Genomic DNA, 24,769 nt, shown 5'->3' with positions numbered 1-24,769 from the left:
TCCAGGTGAATCTCATGAGTACTAAAGTTTGAGAATATTGCTTTTATATTTGAATTCACTCAACTAATTTTAAATCCTAAAAGGGTGGTGAGAGGGCAGCGAAGCTATTGATCTCTATTGAAGAATGAACCTTTTCCTTGTACACACAAGGGTTAAGGACAAGAGATTGTGTTTTTGGTTTTATCAAGAGCCAAGGGTGCATTTAAGTGGCTTAATCTCTCTGACTACACTGCTGGGGATTTGCTCATTTTCTCTCCAATCTATTTTACTTTGCTGATTTTTGACACTTTAATATTTTTCCAGCTTTTCTGAGAAACACTTTCCTATTAGAAGTATTGATTGATTATGGCTTCTACTCTCCTAGGTGAGGTATTGACAATCATCTATTTAAATAGACCATCACTCTCGCATCCCAGCGGGAAGGTGAGAATTAAGGAGAGGTTTTATTGATTATCTTGCTCATGCTTCCCAGCATGACTTGCTTCCCTTCCAACCAGTTGTGTAATGAAGTGAATATAGACAGGAAAGCAGGGACACAACTGTGGTGGGGGGGTCCTGAGCTAGTCATCAAAAATAAAAGGGAAAAATATACATCTTTTCGTTGCTTTCCCTTAGTTCAGATACTATTTTCCATTGTAAAATAAGCATAGTCTCTATCTAATTACACATTGACTACCCATTTTTTTCCCTTGGTTCCTTTAGCAAGTCTAAGAGCAGCAGATACCCTCTGAAATTATCATCTGACACTCATAGGATTTTTAATTATGGGGAATGATTCGATATGTTAGTAAAATTTATTGTTCCAAAGTTCTTCAATTTGAGTATACTTAAAAACAATTTGACTTTTAAAATAAATACATAAAACGTGTTCCAGGAGGGCTATAGAATGACAGATTTGGGTTACGCTTAGACAATGCCGAAAGAACTGGTTGAAAGTTTAAATTTCCAGTTATCATTTGATAACCTGACAAAACCCCACTGGATGAACTTCTCCAGGGCAGGACCTTTGCCTTAATGATATGAATGTCCCAGGTCTATTAGTAGACTGCCCTGTGCATAATAGATACTCTGTAAACACTTTGCTGATTTTTCCTACCAAATTGAATGATGGGGGTCTCACTCTGTTGCCCAGGCTGGAGTGCCATGGCACCATCATAGCTCACTGCATCCTTGAACTCCTGGGCTCAAAGTGACCATCCTACCTCAGCCTCCCAAGTAGCTGGGATGACAGGTGCACACAACTATGCCAAGATATGAATACAATTTTAGTAAATTAAATAATATTTGAATACACAGCTTCAGAGGCAGTAATCAAGAGAACTGATTTTGTAACTATACTGCCTGAGTTTGAATCCCAGCTTTATCACTCACTAGCTGTGTGACCTTTGCCAATTTACCTAACTTCTCCATTCCCTCTTTATTTTTCTCCTGTAAAATGAGGATAATAACCTCCCTCCCACTGAAGAACTAAATTAGTTAATACAAGTGCTTTAGGCAGTGTCTAGAGCATGGAGGTCAATAAATATTAGCTATTGTGGTTTAATCTTTTCAGAAAAGGGGCTGTACAATTTTCTTTGGAAGGCCCTGGAAAGGAGGCATCCAAAGCCATTCTGATTTACATCAAATTATTATCAAACAACGAAGTTAAAATTTCAAACAAATATCCTTCAGCACTAAAACCAAGCTCCCAGATACAACCTGTGAGCCTGGATACCCAAGCTCTCCTTGGTAACCCTGTCCACCGGATTCTCCAGGTACACCCTGTCAAAATGAATGAAACTTATAGTGAGTTCACCAGCCATTTTTAGTGTTCATATTGAAAGCAGCTTTTTCTGCAATATATCACTTGAAACCACAACAGAAAGACTCAAACAATATTTGACTGGTTGTGATCAATCCTCTTAGGAGATGAAGTTGAAGAGGAAATGTGAGTGTTTACACTTATCTTGGGAAAAGGCAAGACCAGATTCTTAGGACCTTTCTCAGTATTTACACATCTCCTTCCAATGTCTCAGCTAGTGATGGGGGCAAAAATACTCTGTTTAAATAACCCAAACTCTTATTTTGTGTAATAACTGGTTACTAAATAATAACTGGTCCTTCCTTTTAAGACATACAGACGAAACGTTCAAGGGTGCTAAGGTCTTTTATTTCATACAAGGAAACTCAGAATGTTGATCACAGCAATAAACATGACACTGAGACAAAGGCACACAAAGTGCTTGAGAAAATAACAGAAAACTGGCTTTAAAACCCTACAGACCTTTATGGCAAGAAGCTAGCTCTCTAGGCAAAGGGTGAGTTGTTAAAATGATTCATTCTACAACTGATTTAATTTATCCTGCAAATTAATATTTTCATTTCTGCAGAGAAGATATGTTTTCCAAGATTGAGGATAACATCTATTTTGTGAATTGCTCTGCTTTCTTTTTCATGTTGCTCACATGTTGACTAGATTATTAATTATTCATAGATATGCAAAGAGCAAAAACTTCAAAGTCAGAATTCAATCAATATGTGTATCAATTACTTGTGCTTCATCAGTTTTTGAAACTATTCAGTACTTCTATTAATCATTCCTGTTACGTTATTCCACTCTTTAAGGTTGATTTCTAGATTTATAAATATGAACCGAATTTTAAAAGGAATACAGCTAGAAATTTTGAACCAGGTTATGAAATGTGGTCTAATTTGCATATCACATTAGTGATATTTATAGTGCAACATTTATAAAAACAATGTGGCTATATATAGCAATGTTCAGACTCCATCATAACTCTATGCTTATACATTTATATTAAGAAAATAATTTGAGTGGAGCAAAAGTGAAAACAAAACAAAAAAACCTATAATACACATCTCTGACCTTCACATCAATTACCCTGATACCCAACAAAACAGAAATTACCTAAACGCTCAACATAAGAAAGATTAGTAAATCATGGTACTTCAATAGAGTAAAATATAATGTTCTAAAATGATAATAGGGAGATTTGGAAACAGGAAAAAGCAGAATATAAAATGTTACATACACTGTAATAATCCTCTATTTTTTATACAAAAGAACAGAAAAACATGAAAACGCTTGCACAGGGGTGGTGGGTTTATGTACCTTTAAAAAAAATTAATAATATTCTCAATTTTATCATCAACAGCAAATTTAAAATCTTGCCTTATTGCCAAAAAATGTATGCATCAATTTGTTTGGCATAAATATAACCTTTTCCATAAATAAATGTTCATTTAGAATTCTACTTTATTATATGTCTTGCAAAGGCCAGCAGATCTAATTTTGTAGATAATACTGAGCCATATTTTCCCAAAGTCCAAGGAATGCTGTAATTTGGAGTTATGGGCCTGTATGACCAGTGCTCCAAATGTTGAGTCAACTAGCAAACCACTGACATGGTGGATAAACCCAGTTCATCCTGAAGCCTGCAAATATTTGTAATTATATCTCTTATTTTAAAAATCAACTATACTATAAGGCCATAGTCACCAAAACAGCATGGTACTGGTATACTGGTATAAAAATAGGCAGATAGAGCAATGAAACAGAAATAAATGAAATAAAAAAATAGAAATGAAAGCCCTACTCTAAGATATTAGGATATTAGCTTCTTTTCAATCTAAATGAAACTTTATAGCAGAGTGGAGAGGAGGCAGAGAACCATACAAACTTTCCCTTTTGCATGGAAAAAAAATCGCCATGGAAACTTTCAGTGAACCTCAAGCAACCTCAGACAGCCTAGCCAGCACTCCCCTTGACCTCAGAGAGAACAATTTAAAGAAGCCATAAAAGATAGACAAATGGGACTATATTAAACGAAAAGCTTCTGAACCAAAAAACAAAAACAAAATAAACAAACAAACAACAACAAGAAAAACAATGAGCAGAGTGAAGAGACAACCTGTTGAATGGGAGGAAATACATGCAAACTATTCACCTGACAAGGGACGAATATCTAGCATATACAAGGAACAAACAATTCAATTGCAAAAAAAGCAATCCCGTTAAAAAGTGAGCAAAATATCTGAACTGATATTTTTCAAAAGATATACAAATGGCCAATAGGTATATGAAAAAATGTTTAACATCACTGGTGATGAAAACCACAATGAGATATTATCTTATCCCAGTTAGAATAGTTTTTATCAAAAATACAGAAAACGACAAATGCTAGCAAAGATGCAGAGAAAAGGGATACATATTTTTGGTAAGAATTTAAGTTCATACAGTCATTATGGAAAACAATATAGAGATTTCCCAAAAAGTTAAAAATAGAACTACCATATGATCCTCAAATCCCACTAATGGGCATTTACCCAAAGAAAAGAAAGTTAGTATATCAAAGGGTTACCTGCACCCCCGTGCTTATTACAGCACTATTCACAATAGCAAACATGTGGACTCAATCTAAGTTTCCACCAACAGATGAGCAGATAAAGAAAATGCTATACATATACACAGTGAAATAATATTCAGCCACAAAGGAGAATGAAATCCTGTTATTGGCAGCAACATGGATGGAACTAAAAGTCACTATGTTGACTGGATAAGTCAGGCACAGAAAGACAAATATCACAAATTCTCTCTCACACATGGGAGCTAAAAAAGTTGATCTCATGAGGTAGAGAGTAGAATGATAGTTATCAGAGGCTGAGAAAGGTGTTGGGGGTAGGGAGAATGAAAAGAGGTTGGTTAATGGGTAAAACATACAGTCACATAGAAAGAATAAGTTCTAGTGTGTGATAGTACAGTAGGGTGACTATAGTTAACAACAATATATTGTACATTTCAAAATAGCTAGAAGAGAATATTTGAAATGTTCCCAATATAAAGAAATAATAAATGTTTGAGGTGATAGATGTCCTAAATACCTGGGTGTGATCATTATATGTTCTATGTATGTATCAAAATATCACATGTACCCCATAAATACATGCAGATATTATGTATCAATAATAAATACAGTAGTCATATGTGTGGAAAAAAGAGCAACTCTTTCCAGAAAGCACTGACCTTTAATCCTGGCAGACCTCGCCTTCCTATTGTCCCCTAAGAAAAATGGAAAGCAGAGACCTTAGAGAAGGATATAAACCAATTTTCACCCCAGCCTACCATCCTCTTCCACAAAGGCAGGGGAAATACATCCCTCCAGCTGTTAACACCTACCCAAGGGCCAACATTTCCAGGTTCTCCCTGAGGTCCATCAAAATTAGAACTTCCCTGAAAAGTAAGAAATAAAGGGAAGATCAGAAACAAACAACGACAAATGCTAGCAAAACTTTTTGTCCAATACAGAAGGCACTAGGTAGATGTAGCACTTAAATTTGCACCAAATTAAATTAAAGATGTAGTTTCTTTGTTATGCTGACCACGTTCCAAGTGTTCCATAATTCCATATGGCTAGTGACTACCATATTGGACGGCACCGACGCAGGATATTTCCATGATCTCAGAATGTTCTGTTGGTCAGTGCTCCCCAAGAAGCAAATGGCATTAGATTCTGATGTTTCAAAATATCCGTGTCGTAGGCATCTTTCCCCAGAGATTGCTCCTTTGATGACTCCTTACAGTTCACCACGCTGGGACCACAGTCACACATAGTCTCCAACAAGCCATACTTAATATTTGAAAATATTGGCACTTCTCTTTCTACCTGTATCACTTAGGGTCCTGAGTGGCAGATAGAAACAGAAGGTAGAAAAGCGTCTCTCTGAAGACATGGGTGATCAATATATACAGATGCTGACAGAGAGAGAAAGAGGTTATATAGTCACAGTGAGGAAAGATTCCAGTGTTCTCACTTCTTCGGGGTCAGAAGTGAAAAAATGGGTATTGTCCAGAGAAAAAAATGAGCCTATCTTTTAAGAAAAATTGAAACCATGTGAGATCCCAAGTAGGGGTACTTCAGATAATTATTTCATAAAGTTACATGCTAACTCAATAAGAATACACAAATAGGGAAAGAATGTGAAATAACAGAAACAAAAACGTTTTGTGCAAAGCTGTTCACCCAACTGTTATTAATAATGGATTAAATTCTGAAACAATTTAAACATCCCACAATATAAGGGAAGTGTTGATCAAATTATGGTAGAAACACTTATTGAAATAGAATGCAACAATTAAAAACTGTTCTTCAAAAGTTTTTAAAGTACATAAAAGTTTGTGCTATAATGCCAAACTGAATCTAGTTATGGGGAAACAATCATACAAATCCTAATTGAGGGGTGTTTAGCAAAATAACTGGTGTACACTGTCAGTGTCATGTAAACAAATAACTGAGCAAATGTGATGAAAGCGCACTGATGACACAGGACAGTTAAAGGCACCACTTCGTCCTCAGCTGGATCCTGGAACAACAGCAGCAGCCACAGAGGACATTATTGGGGTGTTATGGACTCAAGGTTTGTGCTCCCCCGAAAATTCATATGTTGAAATCCTAACCCCCAATGTGATGTTACGAGGAGGTGGGGCCTTTGGAAGGTGATTAGGCCATGGGGGGGAACCCTCATGGTGGGATTAGTGCCCTTATAAAAGAGGCTTGAAGGAACACTATAGCTCTCTTTCTGCCATGTGAGGTTGCAGCCAAGAAGATGGCTATGAACCAGGAAGCAGTCCCTCGCCAAACACTGAATCTTCCAGGACCTTGATTTCGGACTTCCCAGCTTCCAGGACTATGAGAAATAAATGTTTGTTATTTAAGCCACCCAATCTATTAACTCTGTTACAGTAGCCCAAACTGCCTAAGACATGGGGCAAGTGGGAAATTTTGAATATGGACTGCACATCAGAAAATAATATTGGCCGGACATGGTGGCTCACTACTGTAATCCCAGCACTTTGGGAGGCCAAGGCGGGCGGATCACTTAAGGTCAGGAGTTTGAGACCAGCCTGGCCAATATGGTGAAACCCCACCTCTACTAAAAATACAAAAATCAGCCAGTGTGGTGGTGGGCACCTGCAATCCCAGCTGCTCTCGGCAGGAGAATCGTTGAACCCAGGAAGTGGAGGTTGCAGTGAGCCATTGCACTCTAGCCTGGGCATCACGGTGAAACTCCATCTCAAAAAAAAAAAAAAAAGAAGAAGGAAAGAAAGAAAGAAGAGAATATTGTATAAATGTTTAATTTCATGAGGGTGATGATTATATTATGTTTATATAGAAGAATATCTTTTGTTTTACTTGTTGAATATTTAGAGGCAAAGTGTCATGAAGCCTTTCCTCGATGAGTCATGAGCTAATCCTCGATTAGCTCAGTCACACACACATACCCCTAAGTATTTGTATAGACAGATATAAAGCAAATATAGCTAAAGGATAAAAATTGGTGTTTAGACTTATAACTACATTTTTCTGTAGATTTGAAATTTTTCAGAATGAAGAGTTAGGATAAAAGGTAACAGGTTAATCATGGACTATTTCAACAACACAGAGAATAAAATTAAGGTAAAGAAACACTAGGGGCTGGCATGTTGCTGCTACAAACGAGTTGGTTTTTCGCTCTCCTTTCACTTCCTTTCTTTCTTCCTTCCTTCCCTCCCTCCCCCTCCTTCCTTTCTTCCTTTCTACATTCCTTCTTTCTTACTTCTGTTCCTTCCTTTTTATCTCTCTTTCTTTATTCCATACAAGGGAATGGATACGGGCTGGCAATTGATAGTATCCACAGCCTCCACCATAAGTGAGCTACAGGCAAACCCAGTTCTAGTAAATACTGAAAGAAAATGTAACCCACTCCTTCTGAAGGAACTGAGGGTGCTGACGATGGACACCGTGTCCCATGTAAAGCGCACGCACTCTCAGCCATAAAAGAGAACTAAATTATGTCCTTTGCAGCAACATGGATGCAGCTGGAGGCCATTATCCTAAATGAACTAATGCAAAAATAGAAAACCAAATACCACATGTTCTCATTTATAAGTGGGAGTTAAATCTTGGGTTCACACAGACATAAAGATGGGAACATTAGACACAGAGGACTCTGAAAGGTGAGGGAGGAAGGGGGCAAGGAGTGAAAAACTCCCTATTGGTTACTATGTTTACTACTTGGGTGACGGGATCAATAGAAGCTCAAACCTCAGTACCATACAATATACCCTTTTAACAAACCTGTACATGTATCCCCTGAATCTAAAATAAAAATGGAAATTAATAAAAAAGAAATACATAATTTTGGTGGTATAGAAATATTCTACAAATTTGGACTCATGTTAAATATGGGGTTGTAACCTGCTTTTTTCACTTAATATTACATCATGGATGTTTTCCATATCATGAAATTGTCTTCTACATTATGTTTCATGGCCTAACACTATTCTACTGTGTGGAAGAGCATTGATTACATAAATAATCCTTTATTATTAGGTATTTAAATATTTTCTTTTTTTTTTTTTTTTTTTTTTTTTTGAGACGGAGTCTCGCTCTGTCGCCCAGCCTGGAATGCAGTGGCCGGATCTCAGCTCACTGCAAGCTCCGCCTCCCGGGTTCACGCCACTCTCCTGCCTCAGCCTCCCAAGTAGCTGGGACTACAGGCGCCTGCCACCTCGCCCGGCTAGTTTTTTGTATTTTTTAGTAGAGACGGGGTTTCACCATGTTAGCCAGGATGGTCTCGATCTCCTGACCTCGTGATCCACCCGTCTCGGCCTCCCAAAGTGCTGGGATTACAGGCTTGAGCCACCGCGCCCGGCCTAAATATTTTCAATATTTTACTACCTTAAAAATCACTGCAATGATGATCCTTGGAGCTAAATCTTTGTGTTGCACCATGATTAGCTTCCAGATAAATTTCTAGGACTAGAAAGGGTAGATCAAATGACATACACATCTTTTTTTTTTGTTGTTTTTTTTGGACGGAGTCTCACTCTGTCGGCCAGGTTGGAGTGCGGTGGCACGATCTCGGTTCACTGCCAGCTCTGCCTCCTGGGTTCACGCCATTTGCCTGCCTCAGCCTCCCGAGTTGCTGGGACTACAGGTGCACGCCATCACGCCCAGCTAATTTTTTGTATTTTTAGTAGAGACAGGGTTTCATCATGTTAGCCAGGATAGTCTCAATCTCCTGACCTCGTGATCCACCCGCCTCGGCCTCCCAAAGTGCTGGGATTACAGGCGTGAGCCACCGCACCCAGCTAACATACACATCTTAAAGCTGTGACAGACTCAGTTGGTGGCCTATAAAACAGGCCCTCCCTTCCTCTGTGCTAAGAAAGTCTGTTTGGTCTTTTTAGTTTTGTTTGGGGCAACAACATACCCGGCTCCAAGGGATGAATTACGACAGGCCTAAGCCAACTGTGATGATCCCATTTCCTTTTGTGGGAGACTTGCTTTCTCTGGATCTATTGAAATGGGGCAAGGGCTGGTGGGGAGCACAGGGCCTATTTTAGCTAATGAGCAGTAGAGAGAATATTGCTGGGAGTAATTTGATGAAAGGAAAGCCCCTTTTCTCCTGGCATTTTATGTAAAGGTGAAGACAAAAACACTTGGAGCTGCTAAACCTAGGGACCGAAGGCTGACATGCTGAGGATGGCAGTGTGGGAGGAAAGGCGCCAGGTCCCTGACGACATCACTGAGGCTCAATGGGACCATCAACTGATGTGCCAAAGTTGTCATCACCTATGCCTGGGGTTATAAAACACGTGTATTAGCTAAACACTGCTAGTCAGGCTTTCTGTCATTTGTACATTTTAAAACACTAAAAAAAAAAACAGTAATCCTAACTAATGACTGATGTGTATTGCCTATTGCCTTCCAAAAAGGTTGTATTGATTTTCCTTCTTCCCAGAAGTGTTACTTTCTCGCTTCTGACTGGCATAATTGGTTCTCCAAGCTTTCTCCAATATTAGGTATATAATAAAATTATTCTGCTTGGTCAGCGAGACTGCTTCATCAGGAAACCCTCTCCATCCAGACTGCAACATTTAATCCGCTCTTTGGTTCATGTCAGAAAGGAGCGGTTGCCCCCGAAGAGCTATCTCCCAGCAGCACTTAACAGGCTAGAACAGGGGTGTCCAATCTTTTGGCTTCCCTGGACCACATTGGAGGAAGAAGAATTGTCTTGGGCCACACATAAAATACACTAACACTAACGATAGCTGATGAGCTTTAAAAAAAGAAAGAAAGAAAAGAGAAAAAGTAAAAGAGAAGAGAAAAGAAAAAAATCTCATAATGTTTTAAGAAAGCTTACAAATTGTGTTGGGCTACATTCAAAGCCATCCTGGGCCACGTACTGCCCATGGGCAGTGGGTTGGACAAGCTTGGGCTAGAATGTCAGCATATACCAGCTGCAGGGTAATACAGCTGGTGGGAGTGATTTCTGTTATCTAAGTCTATTAAAAGACGGTTTAGTTACTACCATTTTTTGGCCCAGCATGGGAGCAGAAACCATAGGGAACACAAATGGAATATGTCACGGCACTGCCCCAGAGGGTTGCAATTTTTGTTTGCATGTACAAGTTAGGGATCTGGTGCTCAAGGTTAACCCTTGGCTAAACTCAGTGATGGAGACCTCAGAAAGCCGTGAACATGCAGCTGTTGCTGTGGCTGCGGTGCTGTGATGTACACAGCGCTGTACAGTTTGTCTAGAGGCTTAGGTTCCTTCCCAGCAGTAAAACCTTGAGCAAATCAGAGAACCAGCCTGAATAGACAGATCACGATCTTTCTTCTCACAACAACCACAACTCATGGAAGTTTTGAAATGGTTTCTCTATCTTCCTTCCCTCCTTCCAGATGAGGAAACTGGGGCCCACATGGGTTAAGGGTTGCTGTCCTGCTACTCCCTTAGCTCAATTCCATAGCCGATTGAGTAGCTATTCACGGGGCTGTCTGATGTCAACTCACAGGAGAGGGTCTCAACAGGAAACCCTCTCAATGGGGTTTGTCCAGAACAACTGTAATTAACAACAGGATGAGATTCTTGCAGCAAGTCATGCTGGTTTTCTCACAAAGCAACATAATAATGACCTTGTTATAAACTGTATTTAACTCAGGCTCTAGACATATATAAAAGGAACGCAAACTAGCTAGAGAAGAGAGCCTGTGTCCTTTGAGCCTATAGTTTTGTCAAAGGATGAAAAACTGGAGTTCAAAGTAATAGAGGTTCCTCTCCAACTGCAAACATTTTGCTATGCAGACCTCATGCTTGGAAATTAGGAAAGATATGAGGACTGAAGCACTTGGGTTATTTTAGTCATTTTTCAGAATCATACATTTTGATGTCTAGGACATGAAAATCTAAAACTGGCTGCCGAGAAGTTAACATTGATCAAAGTTAACAAGTCTTTTTGCTTCTGTGATGCCTTCTATCACAATTCTTCTAGTCTTCAGAACTAGGCAAGGATTTCACCTTAAAAAATGGCTAATACCCAGTTCACATCAATCAGCACTGCCTGTGACAGAAGGCAAGCCAGCACTGTAATGACCCAGAGTACCTTTTAAATCAATACATCATTATAAAGATAGAGAATTTAGGAACTAGAAATATCTTAGGCATTATTGAGTCTGGTGCTTTCATTTTAGAGATGAGGAAACCAAGGACAAAGGGTGTAATCTTGTAGGAGATAGGATTCGTATAGAAAAAAAAAAAAACCTATGAATTAAGTATGCAAGGACGAGGATGTCAGTGGAGACTGGCATTCAGAGCTTCTATCTCCATAGACCGTGGATTCCCACAGGCTTGCTCTCTGGTTTTTTACGCTGATCCTACCAGAATGCCCAAGTCTTCTGCCCCAGCTAGCATCTGTTCCCATGTAGCCCCCCAAGGAAACAGACCATCTTACCTGATGCCCACGCCTTCCTTTTTCTCCCTTAGGGCCTTGGACATAGCTATTAGTTCCAGGATCCCCCTGAGAAAATAAAGGGTTCATTACCTCAAATGGACAGAAAAGAAAAGAAATTATAGGAAGAATTATTTATAACAAAGCAAAACAAAAAAATAAGGTACAACTAAAGTGGACCCTTTTAATTATCTGGACCTGCTAAAAAAATCTCAGACATTTAATGCAATTAAAATTCCAACCTTTTTAAGAACTCAACTTTTCTGTAAGTTTTTCTCTCAAATCTTGTATTTGTTGCAATACTAAGATAAGGTGAGCAGATGCTTTATTAACGAATAATTAATTGCTCTTTGCCTTTGTGTCATGAGCAAACAGTTCTCCAGTCTCTGGAATTAAAGCAGCAGAAATCCCCCAACATCACTCACAGGATCTCCCCTTAATCCAAGCTCTCCACGCTCTCCAGGTTGTCCTGGCGGTCCCGTCAAGCCCTTAAATCACAAAGAAAAAAAATGTGTCACTTTAAAAAATGACATATTGCCTAGGGAGAAGAGAACATTAAGAGGGAAAATAAGAATCAAATGAAAAGAGCAACTTAGTACTTGAATTTTAAAGCATTCATTGCCAAGGAGGTGAGATTGAAAGGTAAAGAAGGACACACTTTTACTGGCTATCTGCCATATGCCTGGACCTAGATGTGTGTTACCTCATTTAACCCTCACAACTCAGGAATTCACCGATTTGCATTATGCAGGACCTGAGATTCTAGGAAGTTGGGCCTAGGTCTCCCTACCATCAAATTCCTTGATCTTTCCACCCCTTGGTGATGCTCCACACAGAAACACATGTTGTTGTTGTTGTTGTTGTTGTTGTTGTTGTTGTTGTTGTTTAAAAAGGGGGGGTGGTGAGCAGGGCTTTCTCCATCATGAGCATGGGTAGCAGCGGTAGAGCAAGATCTCATGAAAAAGAGAAAGGAGAGAAAAATGTTTCCAGACCTCCTGACTACTGCAGATAGGAAACCAGAGAGGTGAAGAAACTTGTCATAGGACTGTGACATAATAGGTAAATGATGCTTCCCTTAAACCCTGCCATGATCAGTGCCATTCCTGTGTAGTAGTGCCTACAGAGCCATGAACTGGGGAGAGGCTCCACCACAGGTGCCTTCCTCAGATGACATCACGTGCCTGGAGCTGGAGGGTGCGCATGATGAACAGATGGGATCACTGTTCTATAGCTTTCAGACACAAAGGAAATAAAATGTTCTCTAGACTCCAAAAGAAGCCAGCTCATAATCTTACTTGAGATGCCTCCTTATCTCTTTCCTGGCCTAATATAATGGTAAAAGGGAGCTAGATAACTCTAGGTTCCAATCCTGCTATTTAATTTCCTACATAGGCAAATTTCTTTGACTTTTCTAAGACTCCGTTTTCTCATTTATGAAACAGATATGCCTAACTTACAGAAACAGTGTAGGGATTAAATAGAAAAATAAATTCAAGTGGTTAGGCATATGGTTCCCATTATGATTCACCCTACTTCTAGATCCCCCTTTATCTGACCCAGTCACTGGACTCTCAGAGTAATCTTCCAAACCTACAGCTTCCAATATGTGTCTTCCTTGCCTATAAACCTTCGATAGCCCTTGATTACTCAGCAGAAACAAAACTCCCAAACGTAGCATTAAATTGACTCCAAATTGCCCTTTCAGGCTTTCTCCCCACTCTTTATACTTTTTATTTTATCCTCCACTCCTATGAAATTAGGATCCTTATTTTTCCAAACCTATCATGATTTCTTCTAACTCTAACCCTTTCCTTGAGCCTTTTTCTTAAGCTAGAATACCTGTGTCTCTCTCCCAGTCCCTCTCACAGAGGTCTGAGTGAAAAATGTCTTGATTTCCTGCATTGTCTGGAAAGCTGGAGTCCTCCCCACCCTTGGGCACCTGTTCAAATGCCACAGGGCCTGAGTATAGAAGTTGTTCTCTTGCCTCCCTCTGTCTTCCTTAATTGTTACCTATCTTTAAAATTTCATCCCATCTTCACGTCCTCAGTGAAGTCTTTCTGACTACACAGGCTGGGTCAAATCCCCTGTCATATTCCTCTCCATACCCTTATCTCAGCAGTAATATTATATCTATTTCCAGGATTATTTCATTCATGTCTATCTTTTCCCATAGAGGCCAATCTTAAGACACAGAGCCCATGTCTGTTTTGTTCCCCATTCTAGAATCATGTCTTGATTACAATAGATGCTCAATAAATTCTGATGATTGATCAAATGAAGAAAAGGGAGTCTAGTTTCCTCTCCAAGTCACTGTGCTCCCATTGGTTCTTTATTTGCACCATTGTTACATCCTGTAGCTTACTGTAAACACTTAACAGGTGTTTATTGAATTTAACTAAATGTAGCTGAAACTGAAGGCTCTCCAGTGTTAAGAAAGTATGGTATCTCCCACCTTTCCAAAGTCTGATCCATAAACTTCAAGTTAGAAATTAAACCTCAATAAAGAGCCATGTCTTCTGACTCTCCCTGTTTCACCCATCAGGAATTCAATCCACATCACTAATTGTGCACCCTTGGAGTAAAAGCATTAGTCTAATTTCATGAGGAGTACAAAGAAGCATAAGCAAATAAATTACACCCTTTATGTCTAATCCTATCAATCAATAGAAGCTGACTATAGTACTGTGTTGACATGAATCCTTCAGCCATGTTGGATCCCATAATTGGTTAGTATGTCTGCCATGGGCACAGGAAGGGAAGGTTGTAGGACATATGCTAGGTATCTGCCATCCCTTACAGGGAAACAGAATTACCATCAGGAGGAAGTGTGTAATCACTGTCAAACGATAGTATAAATAATTGCAAAGATGTAGAGAAGGCAAAGATCACTACAAACTGACATGCCAAGGAAGCTGTTGTGAGGAAGAAAAAGAGGAACTGGGCATTGAGGAAAATGTGATATTCAGATTAAGCACTGAATATGGAAGCAAGAAAAAGGCATTCCAGAAAAGGCAGCTGGCATGAGCAAAGACACAGAGGTGCACATGCATAAGCAACATTTCGAAGACAGTGAGCCTGGGAAGATATTTCTTGACAGAGATTTGTAAAGAATGTGGTTGAAAGGCCTTGGATGTAACACTAAATCACTGGCGACAGGGAGCTATGAGAAGCTTGAGAGATAGGGAGTGACATGATCGCTCTTCTCAAGCACAAAAGGTTAAGTCACAGGACTTACATTACTCATTCCACCATCAGCAGAGTCAGACCTTAGGTGAAGCTTCCAAACAGCTATCTCATATTAATTCCCCTTTAGCTCTCCATTTAACGCCATAGGATTTAAGCCACTAGATGATTTTTTCCCACAGCTTCCCACAGTTTAAAAATAAACTATCCATATCAGGTTACTCAATAGGAAAATGAAAGAATATCATTATACTTTACCCGATTTCCCCTATTTCCTTTTTCTCCAGATGACCCTGGGATTCCACGATTACCCTAAAAAAAGAAAAATGAACATACAGACAACCTGTCTTTTATTAGTCCTACTAAAATTTTTCTTTATGTATTTTCACAATTCTAGCCAAGAGTAGAAAGTACCTTTACTACTCTATTTCTGACAATGTGACAGATTAGCTGTTTTGAATAACCCTCCCACTGAAAATTCAAAATTCCAGATAAATTAAAATATATTTCGTATACATTAAAAATCTGATTTAAGGCCGGATGCGGTGACTCATGCCTGTAATCCCAGCACTTAGGGAGGCCGAGGCGGGTGGATCACCTGAGGTTGGGAGTTTGAGACCAGCCTGACCAACATGAAGAAACCCTGTCTTTACTAAAAATACAAAATTAGCCAGATGTGGTGGCACATGCCTGTAGTCCCAGCTACTGAAGAGGCTGAGGCAGGAAAATCACTTGAACCCGGGAAGTGGAGGTTGCAGTGAGCCAAGATTGTGCCATTGTACTCCAGCCTGGGCAACAAGAGCAAAACTCCATCTCAAAAAAAAAAAAATCGGATTTTAAAAAATCCTTATGGTTCATAATAAGGAGAAAGCAAATATGCAGGCAAGTAGCTCATGGCAGTCCTGAGAGCTTCTTGTAATTGTGTGTGTGTGCACGTCTGTGTGTGTGTGTGGTGTGTGCATGTGTGTGTTGGGGGGAGCAGTGTGAAGGGCCTCAAGCTAACAATTTATTTTAGAGTGGTCCCAGAATGTAGTGCCACTAGGAACACATGACAGAAGCAAACAACTTCAACTCAGGCCCTCATGATGTCTCACAGACAGCGTTCCATCAAAAAATGAATTTAAATCAAAAGTCATAACACACATGAGGGAGATGCCACGAAGGAGAAGCCAATGGAAACAACATACAACAAAATCGGACCTGCAGTGACTGAAAATATTGGGATTATAATATACTGAATATAAAATGAGGATATTTAGTATGTTTAAATAATTAGAAGAGAATGAATAAAATAACCAACTATAAAAGGAGATCAAGTAGATTTCAGAAAGGATCAAATAGAACTACTTGAAGTGAAAAATATAATTAAAATTTAAAATTCAATTGACAAGTTAAATATTATATTAAACACAAGTGAGGTGAGAATTAGTGAACTAGAAACTATACAGAAATTATACAGAATGCAGCACAGAATGACAAAAAATAGAAATATAAAAGAGCAGTTAAGAGACATTGGGGGCAAAATGAGAAGTTCTCACAAATTTCTAATTAGATTTCTGCAAAGAAATAATACAGAAAAAAGGAAAAATAAAATTTCAAAATGATAATTTCGAAATTAAGTCCTGAAGATTTCCAAAATTTGTAAGAAACATAAACACTCAGATTCAAAAGACTGACAAGTCCCAACCAGAATACATAAAAAGTAATCCACACCTGGACACATCATATTGAAACTGTCAAAAACTAAAATCAAAGAGAACATTTTAAAGCAGCCTTATGCAGTTTAAAAAGTTGCTTACAAAAGAACAATTATTTTGACAGATAATTTCTTAATGGCAATAATGAAAGGTAGAAGACAATAGAAGCCAGAAGACTATGAAATTACATTTTCCTTTTTTTTTACACTCTGAGCAGCAGCATTTACGTATTTTTTCCAAGTCTTTTCTTTTTTTCTTTTTTATGATACTTTAAGTTCTGGGGTACATGTGCATAACGTGCAGTTTTGTTACATAGGTATACACGTGCCATGGTTGAAATTACATTTTCACGGTGCTGAGAGAAAGTAACCATCAACCAGAATTGCTTACCCACTGAACTATCTTTCAAAGAGATTTTCAGAAAAACAAAAACAAGAAGAGTTTACAACGAACTAACCTTTAGAATTTCATTAAAGGAAATTCTAAAAGTTGTGCCTTAAGCAAAAGAAACATGATTTTTTCATGTTCTTTTGAAGGTATCAGTGACTACAAGGAAGGCATCAGTCAGATGAGTAAACATGAGGGTAAAGCTAGATAAGCATTGACTATATAAAACAATAAGAATGTGTAATTGGCAGAATTTAACAAAAATAAGATGGAAATAAAATACTGTACAATAATATGTAATATGGGAGGGAGTTGATTAAAGTTTCTAGAGTCCCTGTATTTTGAGGATGAGGAAAAATACATAGATTAACATTAAACATTGTTGAGTATACATGTTAAAAATTCTAGCTAGTCATGAAAAGCTGTACTCTCTACAGGAGTATAAATGCCAGGTTAATAGAGAGGAAGACATTAAATAAGAAACTTCTGCACCTGTTCTCCACCCAAGCCATCAACTCCTTCCTCACCAGGGTTGCCCTGTGAAGCAGAGGAGAAACAGGTGTATGCGAATATTTCTTTGATGTTAATTTCTTTGCTAATATTTTTTCAATTGATACAGAATCTAGACTCTGTAACACTTACATACTGCACCCAGTTACTAAAAAGTAATGATTATTTTCTTCCTGAAATAGTTATTAGGATTATATGCTGTTTTACCTCATAGCTTCAGGTGCGAAAAATGTATATGTAATTTTTAACCTTAAAATTTGAGTGGATAAGAAAGATTCCCTTTAAACTTTTGCACTTGGAGCAAGTAGCTGTTTCACAAGACCAAATGCAACACTGATTGTCAAATGCTAAAAACGGTCTTTTTGTCATTGACCTTCTTTAAAAAGACAGCAAATATGCCTGAATTAGTTAATTTAATGGAAACCTGGTAGTTCACAGATTAAGGAGGAACTAAATGGGTGTGTGTGCATTTTGGGAGATAAAATTTAAAAAAAAGAAAGGAAGTGAAAAACTGAGGTTAATTAGGAGATGAGAGTAAAACTGGGCAGTGGCATGGTGACATCTCGTCAAATATTCAAATTGTGGGTCCTTCATTTTGCCAACTATCCCAAAATGACCAATAATATATTCATTACAAAGAATCTTTTAAAGAAAAAGCCAGAGTTTCACAAACAAAATAAAATACATTTACATGTGTGAAATAGTTGATTTACTCCTACTGTCTACAAAAGAAAATCAAGTTTCAGGCATTTTTTTAACCAAAGCACAGCTGAGTTATACATAAAAATAAGTACACCAAACTCTTGGACTAGAATTACAAGGAAGGTATATTTGCCACAGGCCACAGGAGGTTAATCGGTGGTACCAGAAAACATGAATAAGGAAGCTCCATGAGCCCTTGTCTGTCTTGTGCATCATTTTGTAACCACTCCCTAGGATAATGTGGGGAACAGAGTGGGTATCTAATAAATACTTTTCAAGTGAGTGAATCAGCAAATGGATACTATGGTTCTGAATCTGAGTGTAAATCATTCCCTTCTTGTGCCAACTCCTTTCCTAACAACCTCATCCCAGCACTCCTCTTCCATTTGACACCCATCTTGACCAGACCCAGCCCACTACACGCTAGATTCAGGACCAACACTTCTAGACCATCATGTGATGAATACGGTGGCCCAATTTTTATACAGAGTCAGCGAGGCTTGAAAACAATATGTCACTGCCTTAAACTTGAAATACATGTCTTACAAATAGTTACTCATTAGCATGGAAGTTTGGCTATTTATATCATCTGACAAATTCTCTTGTCTAAAAGTCTGAAGCCTCACCTCACTCAGGCAAAGAAATGTGATTGAAATAAGTATTGCATTTCCCAAAGAAACTGCTATCCAGTTTAAGAAGGGTAAAGGAGATAACCTACCTTCTCTCCTGAAAATCCTCTTGCTCCCTAAAGTTAGAAAGAGATCAAAAGAATTAAGCTTGAATGAGATTTTTAAGGCTTGTTTCATTTAGGAAACCATATGTTCCCTGGTTTGAAGAAAATACAATTACAATACTAGATCAAAATGAAGATGCCTTGTCTGGCAAGTGTGGTGGGCATTACAGCATCCTGGTTACCACTACCCTCCTTTGCATGGAACCTGGAGAAAATTGCACTTTGCAACTCCTCACATAGTAGGAATGAAAGGGAACAACCCCTTATTAAATGCCCCTTATTAAAATGATGATATTTTTCAAACAAAAGTGAAAATACATTGGCTAGCAAGCATGAGAGGGCTTCAAGGAACAACAGGAAAAATTAATTGAAAGAGTCTTTTGATAGGTATACAGAACATGGTCATTGTGGTTAGGAAAACTCTCTTTAGGATTCTTAAAGATTGTAGAATTTTTTTTTTTTTACTTTATTAAGAAAGATTCTCCAATCCTGGGCAGTTGAGGGACATTTAATGCAACCAGCCGAAAAAGTACACCTGTATCCCTTTAAGCTTTAAAACTTTAGTGTTCTCACATGGACACAGGGTGGGGAACAACACACACTGGGGCCTCTGTCGGGGGATGGGGTTAGGGGAGGGAGAGTATCAGGAAAAATAGCTAATGCATGCTGGGCTCTATACCTAGGTGATGGGTTGATAGGCGCAGCAAATCACCATGGCACATGTTTACCTATGTAACAAACCTGTACCCCAGAACTTAAATTAAAATAAAAACAAAACAAAGAAACCTTTAGTGTTCTCAATCCTACTTCCAACCACCAGCACCTGTCACTCTTTTCCGAGGGTTTTTTCAGGGACAAGGGCCTGCTCTACCGACATGCAAGACAGGCTAAAAGTGCTAGGAACTAATACTCCCTGGAAGCTGCCATTAACTAATTCCTGATGGGATTTGGTGTATAAACACCCCAGCTCCCTCACCCCTTAACTGGGGTACATTGAGATGCATGTTCAACTCTGGCTGCCAGAGTTCTTCAGTAGGATTAAGCTCCATCTACCCACAGAGATGATCTGATTGATAATGTACCCTTTTCAGGTCTCCTTTCCTCCTTATCTCACTTCCTTACTTCCCTACTAATGCTTACTAGAATTATCTCCCAGTAAAATACTTGCAATTGACTCTTTTTCTCAGGCTTTACTTCCGGGAAACCTTTAATCTGAGGAGGAGCTAAGACTCCATAGCTATGTTGAAGAATTATGGCTTTCCTCAAACTCAAGGGATGAAGCCAAGAAAGAGAAAGAATCCCACAGCTCAAGGTCACACTCACCTTAGGTCCCCTCATACCAGGGCATCCTTCCTCACCTCGGAGTCCAGGAAGACCCCGGGGGCCTCGTTCTCCCTGTGGAAGAAGAAGACATGAATGCACATAAGCAACTGTCTCTGTCACCACCAGCCAATTCAAGCCAGCAATAAGGACCTTCAAAATGACCAAAAAAAGACTTGGTTCTTACAGTTGCTTTTACAACCTCAAAGACCTGCTCAGGACACCTCCAAGGCACTCAGATTGTTAATCTGCTCATAGAGATGACTCCAAACCACACAAACTCAAGCTATCTGCATTTTTAAATCAATTCAGTTAAGCCATATGGGCAAAACTTCAGAATTCAGATAAAACAGAAGGTCTGTCTGAACATTTTCTTCAGGCAGCTGAAATTGGATGGAGGTTTCATTGTGGTCCCTCAAGGAATAAACCATTATTTGACCCTTTCTCTTCCAGGTGAATTCCTACCTATTCCTAAGATATAGGTCCTGTGTCACCTGCTCTCCTGAGAAGCTTTTTCTGTTGACCCCACCCAACTGTCCCTTCAGATTCCTTGTAGTATTTGGAAGATACAAATCAGCACATATCATAGTGAAATGTGGTTTTACACATCAGAATCTCTTGCTATATTATGAGGTTCATGGAGACAAAGACAATGTCTCATTTCTTTATTGCTGCATTTGTAGCCCCAAACACAGCATCTGTTATCATACAATAGATATTCAACCAGGATTTGAAGAATTACTTACTGAATTATATTAATAAATATAACCTTTTCATCTCGGTATTAGATTAGGAAGGGAATGGTAGATATCATGCCTTTTGCCAAGTTGATTAAATATTAACTGGAAAGTACTGCACATCACATGAGCTTTAATCAAAAGACAGTCTACATTTGTAATATCTAACTTTGACTTAATTAGGTTGATAACTACATATGCTGTTCAGGACAGTAAAAAGGCACACAATAAAATGAGAAGAACTACAGATCTAGAATGAAAGGGCGTGTATTTGAGTTCCAGTTCTGCTTCCAGCCTGTTGTGTGAGGTTAGACAAAAGCACCTGATGTCATGAATCACAATTTTCACCATTTATAAATGTGGATCTAGATAATACTGACTCCAGTCATCTCATAGGATTATTCATTGAATGTACGAGATGCTGTATTGGAAATACTTCACAAAGTATATGGATTGAACAAATGAGGTGTTTTATACTTAGATAGCAATAGATAATGAGAAAAGCACAGCTTCTGGCATCAGGAAACAGTTTTGGACACATCTCCAACCCTCTCCAACCTTAACAAGGCACTTACTCTCTCTGAGTTTCTACTTTCACATCTATAGAACAAAAGTATTAACACATACTAGCAGGGTTGTGATGAAGATTAAATGTGATAATAAATACAAAATGCCTAATGCAGGGCTTCACACACAGTAGATGCTAAGTAAATGTCTTTTCCTCCCTTCTTCCTAGTCTATCTGTATTTTTAGCTTCAATGTGTGGTGTTTAAGCTTCATCTGGAAAATGTGATCCTAACATATCTACTGTACTATATTGCAATATATAGTGCTATCAGTTGTGTTTATTAGAAAATAGTTGATATATACAAAACAAATGTTCTCGATAAAAACAGAGACATCAAGGAAAAATTTATTTTTAACAAAACTAAAAATAAACCCACTCAGCATGGCTACTATTAAAAAAAGAAAAAACAGCAGAAAATAACAAGTGTTGACAAGGATGTGGAGAAATTGGAACCTTTGTCCACTGTTGGTGGGAATGTAAAATGGTGTAGCTGCTGTGGAAACCAGTATGGCAGTTCCTCCAAAAATTAAAAATAGAATTGTCATGTTGTCCTGGAATTCTACTTCTGGGTATATATCCAAAAGAATTAAAAGCAAGGTCTGGTAGAGATATTTGTACACCCATGTTTATAGTAGCATTATTCATAAGCAACCCAAGTGTCCATCAACAGATGAATGGATAAACAAAATGTGGTGTGTCTGTATATAAATACAATTGAATATTATGTAGCCTTAAAAAGGAGGGATATTCTGACACATGCTAGAACATGGATGAATCTTGAAGACATTGTGCTAAGTAAAGTAAGCCAGTCACAAAAATACAAATACAGTATGATTCCACTTATCTGAAGTACCAAGAGTAGTCAGATTCACAAAGACAGAAAATAGAATGGTGGTGACAGAGACTGGAGGAAGAGGGAGTAAGTGTCTGATGTATACAGAGTTTTACTTTTACTAAATGAAAAGATTTCTGGAGACGGATGATGGTGATGGTTATACAACCATGTCAATGTACTTAATACCACTAACCTGTACACTTAAAAATTGTTAAGATGGTAAATTTTATGTTATATGTATTTGACCACAATTAATTAAAAAGAACATTGTGAAGAAAAAGAAATTAACCCACTCTTGTGACTTCTATTCCCAGTTTCTAAAATTTCAGTTGCTGTACACACATAATTATGTGTTTACCCAAAATTAGTCCTCAGGAAAAAATATATATATATAGCAGTCTGAAATTACAGTCCCCACAAAGCCTTCACAATTTCTCGTATTTCAGAGTACTCTCTCCATTACTTTACTTTGAACAGCATGGTACTGACGCACCATCAGTATCAATTTGAAATGTTTATGAAATGCTATGAAGGTCACCCTTCAGGTCAGTTACAAAAAAAAGGAGGTAAAGATATCTAACAGAAATGTATTTATTATATTTCAGGGTGAGACCTTACAATTGCAAATGTTGAATGCCATGCAAATAGGACTTTTAAAAGTGACTTTTATAGGCAACTGAATTCATGATTATATTGTGGCGACCATAAAGAGAGAGTTCTACAAGCTAAATGAGGCAATGGGTTTTTGGAGCTGTAAATAAAATTTGCAGTGACAGACTTCATAAATAGACTTAAAAATATTTTATCTTAAACAATTTAGGCAGAAGTAAACACAAAACACTATAGAAAACTGAGATGTTTCCAAAATGCAGCGCTAGTAATAATAAAGAAGTTAATATAGAAACTACATGGGAAAATTTTGTAATAAATTGATTTGATACAGTGTGAAAGAGAGAAAAGCAGTTTTTCTAATGTAATATATAATTACACCTAATTAAAGACTTTAAAATGCTTACATATAATTAAATTAAAATATAAATATTTTATTTATATCAAAATAGACATTTGCCTGTTTTACCTATATCCCTAAAAGTTTATACATTCTAATTGGGCAAAAACATTTTTTAGGATGTTCATATGAAGAAATGAGAACTGTATTTTATATATGGGCCTATATGTTAAATGGTTTGGAGAACAAATTTTCAGTTTATTGTATTTCTAATTCAAATACTAAACTCTATAATGTTTAAAAATTGGTCTCTCATCTACTCACAGTATTTGCTTAAAGCTATAAATAATAGCCATGATTTAACGGAAAGACTAACACCACTAAAAGGTTTTATGACAAATGGGAATAATAATAATAGCATATATACATATGTGTGTATATGTATATATGTTATATTTATGTATGTTGTATATAACATATATAAATATAATAATATATTGTATATTATATATAATACATTATATAATATATTATACATTATATATAATAATATATAATAAATATATATGTCATATATAACATATATATGACATATAGAGAGAGAGAGACATAACATATATATGACATAGAGAGAGAGAGAGAGAAGAAACTAAGAATGTTTAGCCCTGTGTCTGGCATATATAAAACTGTCAACAAATGTTAGATGTTTTGTTACAACAAAGTTACATAAATATTTTTGTGACCTTAGAAAATCTGACTTTGTTCTATAAGTAAGGTTTTGCTGTTTAACCAATGCATAAGTTATTATTTAAATCACCCATTCATAACATATATATTTTTAAAGCCAGACAACAATATCTCCCATTCCACATGCTCTGTGACCATGCCTCTCCTCCATGCTGGGGAGGAGTCTAAGTCTCCTCCTCTTGAACAGGGTCTGGACTCAGTGACTGGCTTGCAACCAACAGCATGAGAAAGCCATGTTACAGCCTGACTTCTGAGGCTGGGTCAGAGGCCTTGCAGCTTCAGCCTTGGTCTCTTGGAGCACTCACTCTCAGGACAGACCCTCCCTGCTGGAGTGCTTCCTATCGTTCCAGCTCCACCTGTCCTTGTGCAGTTCCAGCTAAGATGCCAGAGCAGCAGACATGTGAGAGAAGGGGCAGTGGATTCTCCAACTCCTGCTTCTAGAGCCCAGATGGTCTAGTCAACCTAACTGAGACCTCAGGCATGGAGGAAAGAGGCCCCTCTTTTGCTTCTTTTCCAGTGTCCCCACCCACAGAGTCTGTGAACATAATAAACATAATAAATGATTATTTTACACCACTAAGTTGTGAGGGTTGTGGGGGGCAGTGGGACTGTAAGTTATGGGTAACTG

At 38.0% G+C, this 24,769-nt stretch overlaps 1 protein-coding gene across 4 annotated transcripts in view; it reads right to left on the bottom strand.

Annotated features, from left to right (window-relative positions):
- LOC104656442 (collagen alpha-4(VI) chain-like) overlaps positions 1-24,769 on the bottom strand; it is a 105,879-nt gene that overhangs the window by 37,665 nt on the left and 43,445 nt on the right. For 3 of the 4 annotated variants that reach the window (XM_010356043.2, XM_010356046.2, XM_010356047.2), the window contains exons 14-22: positions 20,309-20,380; positions 18,971-18,997; positions 17,533-17,577; positions 15,215-15,268; positions 12,199-12,261; positions 11,777-11,842; positions 5,177-5,230; positions 5,024-5,059; positions 1,699-1,761 (exon numbers count right to left, since the gene is read on the bottom strand). In XM_010356043.2, coding sequence (XP_010354345.2) covers positions 1,699-1,761; positions 5,024-5,059; positions 5,177-5,230; positions 11,777-11,842; positions 12,199-12,261; positions 15,215-15,268; positions 17,533-17,577; positions 18,971-18,997; positions 20,309-20,380 — 480 coding nt within the window. The remainder of the gene's footprint in view (positions 1-1,698; positions 1,762-5,023; positions 5,060-5,176; positions 5,231-11,776; positions 11,843-12,198; positions 12,262-15,214; positions 15,269-17,532; positions 17,578-18,970; positions 18,998-20,308; positions 20,381-24,769) is intronic. The other variant, XM_010356045.2, reaches the window with a different exon arrangement.

Source organism: Rhinopithecus roxellana, chromosome 1 (genome assembly GCF_007565055.1).
Source record: "Rhinopithecus roxellana isolate Shanxi Qingling chromosome 1, ASM756505v1, whole genome shotgun sequence".
NCBI classification, from domain to species: Eukaryota; Metazoa; Chordata; class Mammalia; order Primates; family Cercopithecidae; genus Rhinopithecus; species Rhinopithecus roxellana.
Note: the sequence above shows the minus strand (reverse complement) of the source record. Positions and strands in the feature narration are given on the sequence as shown.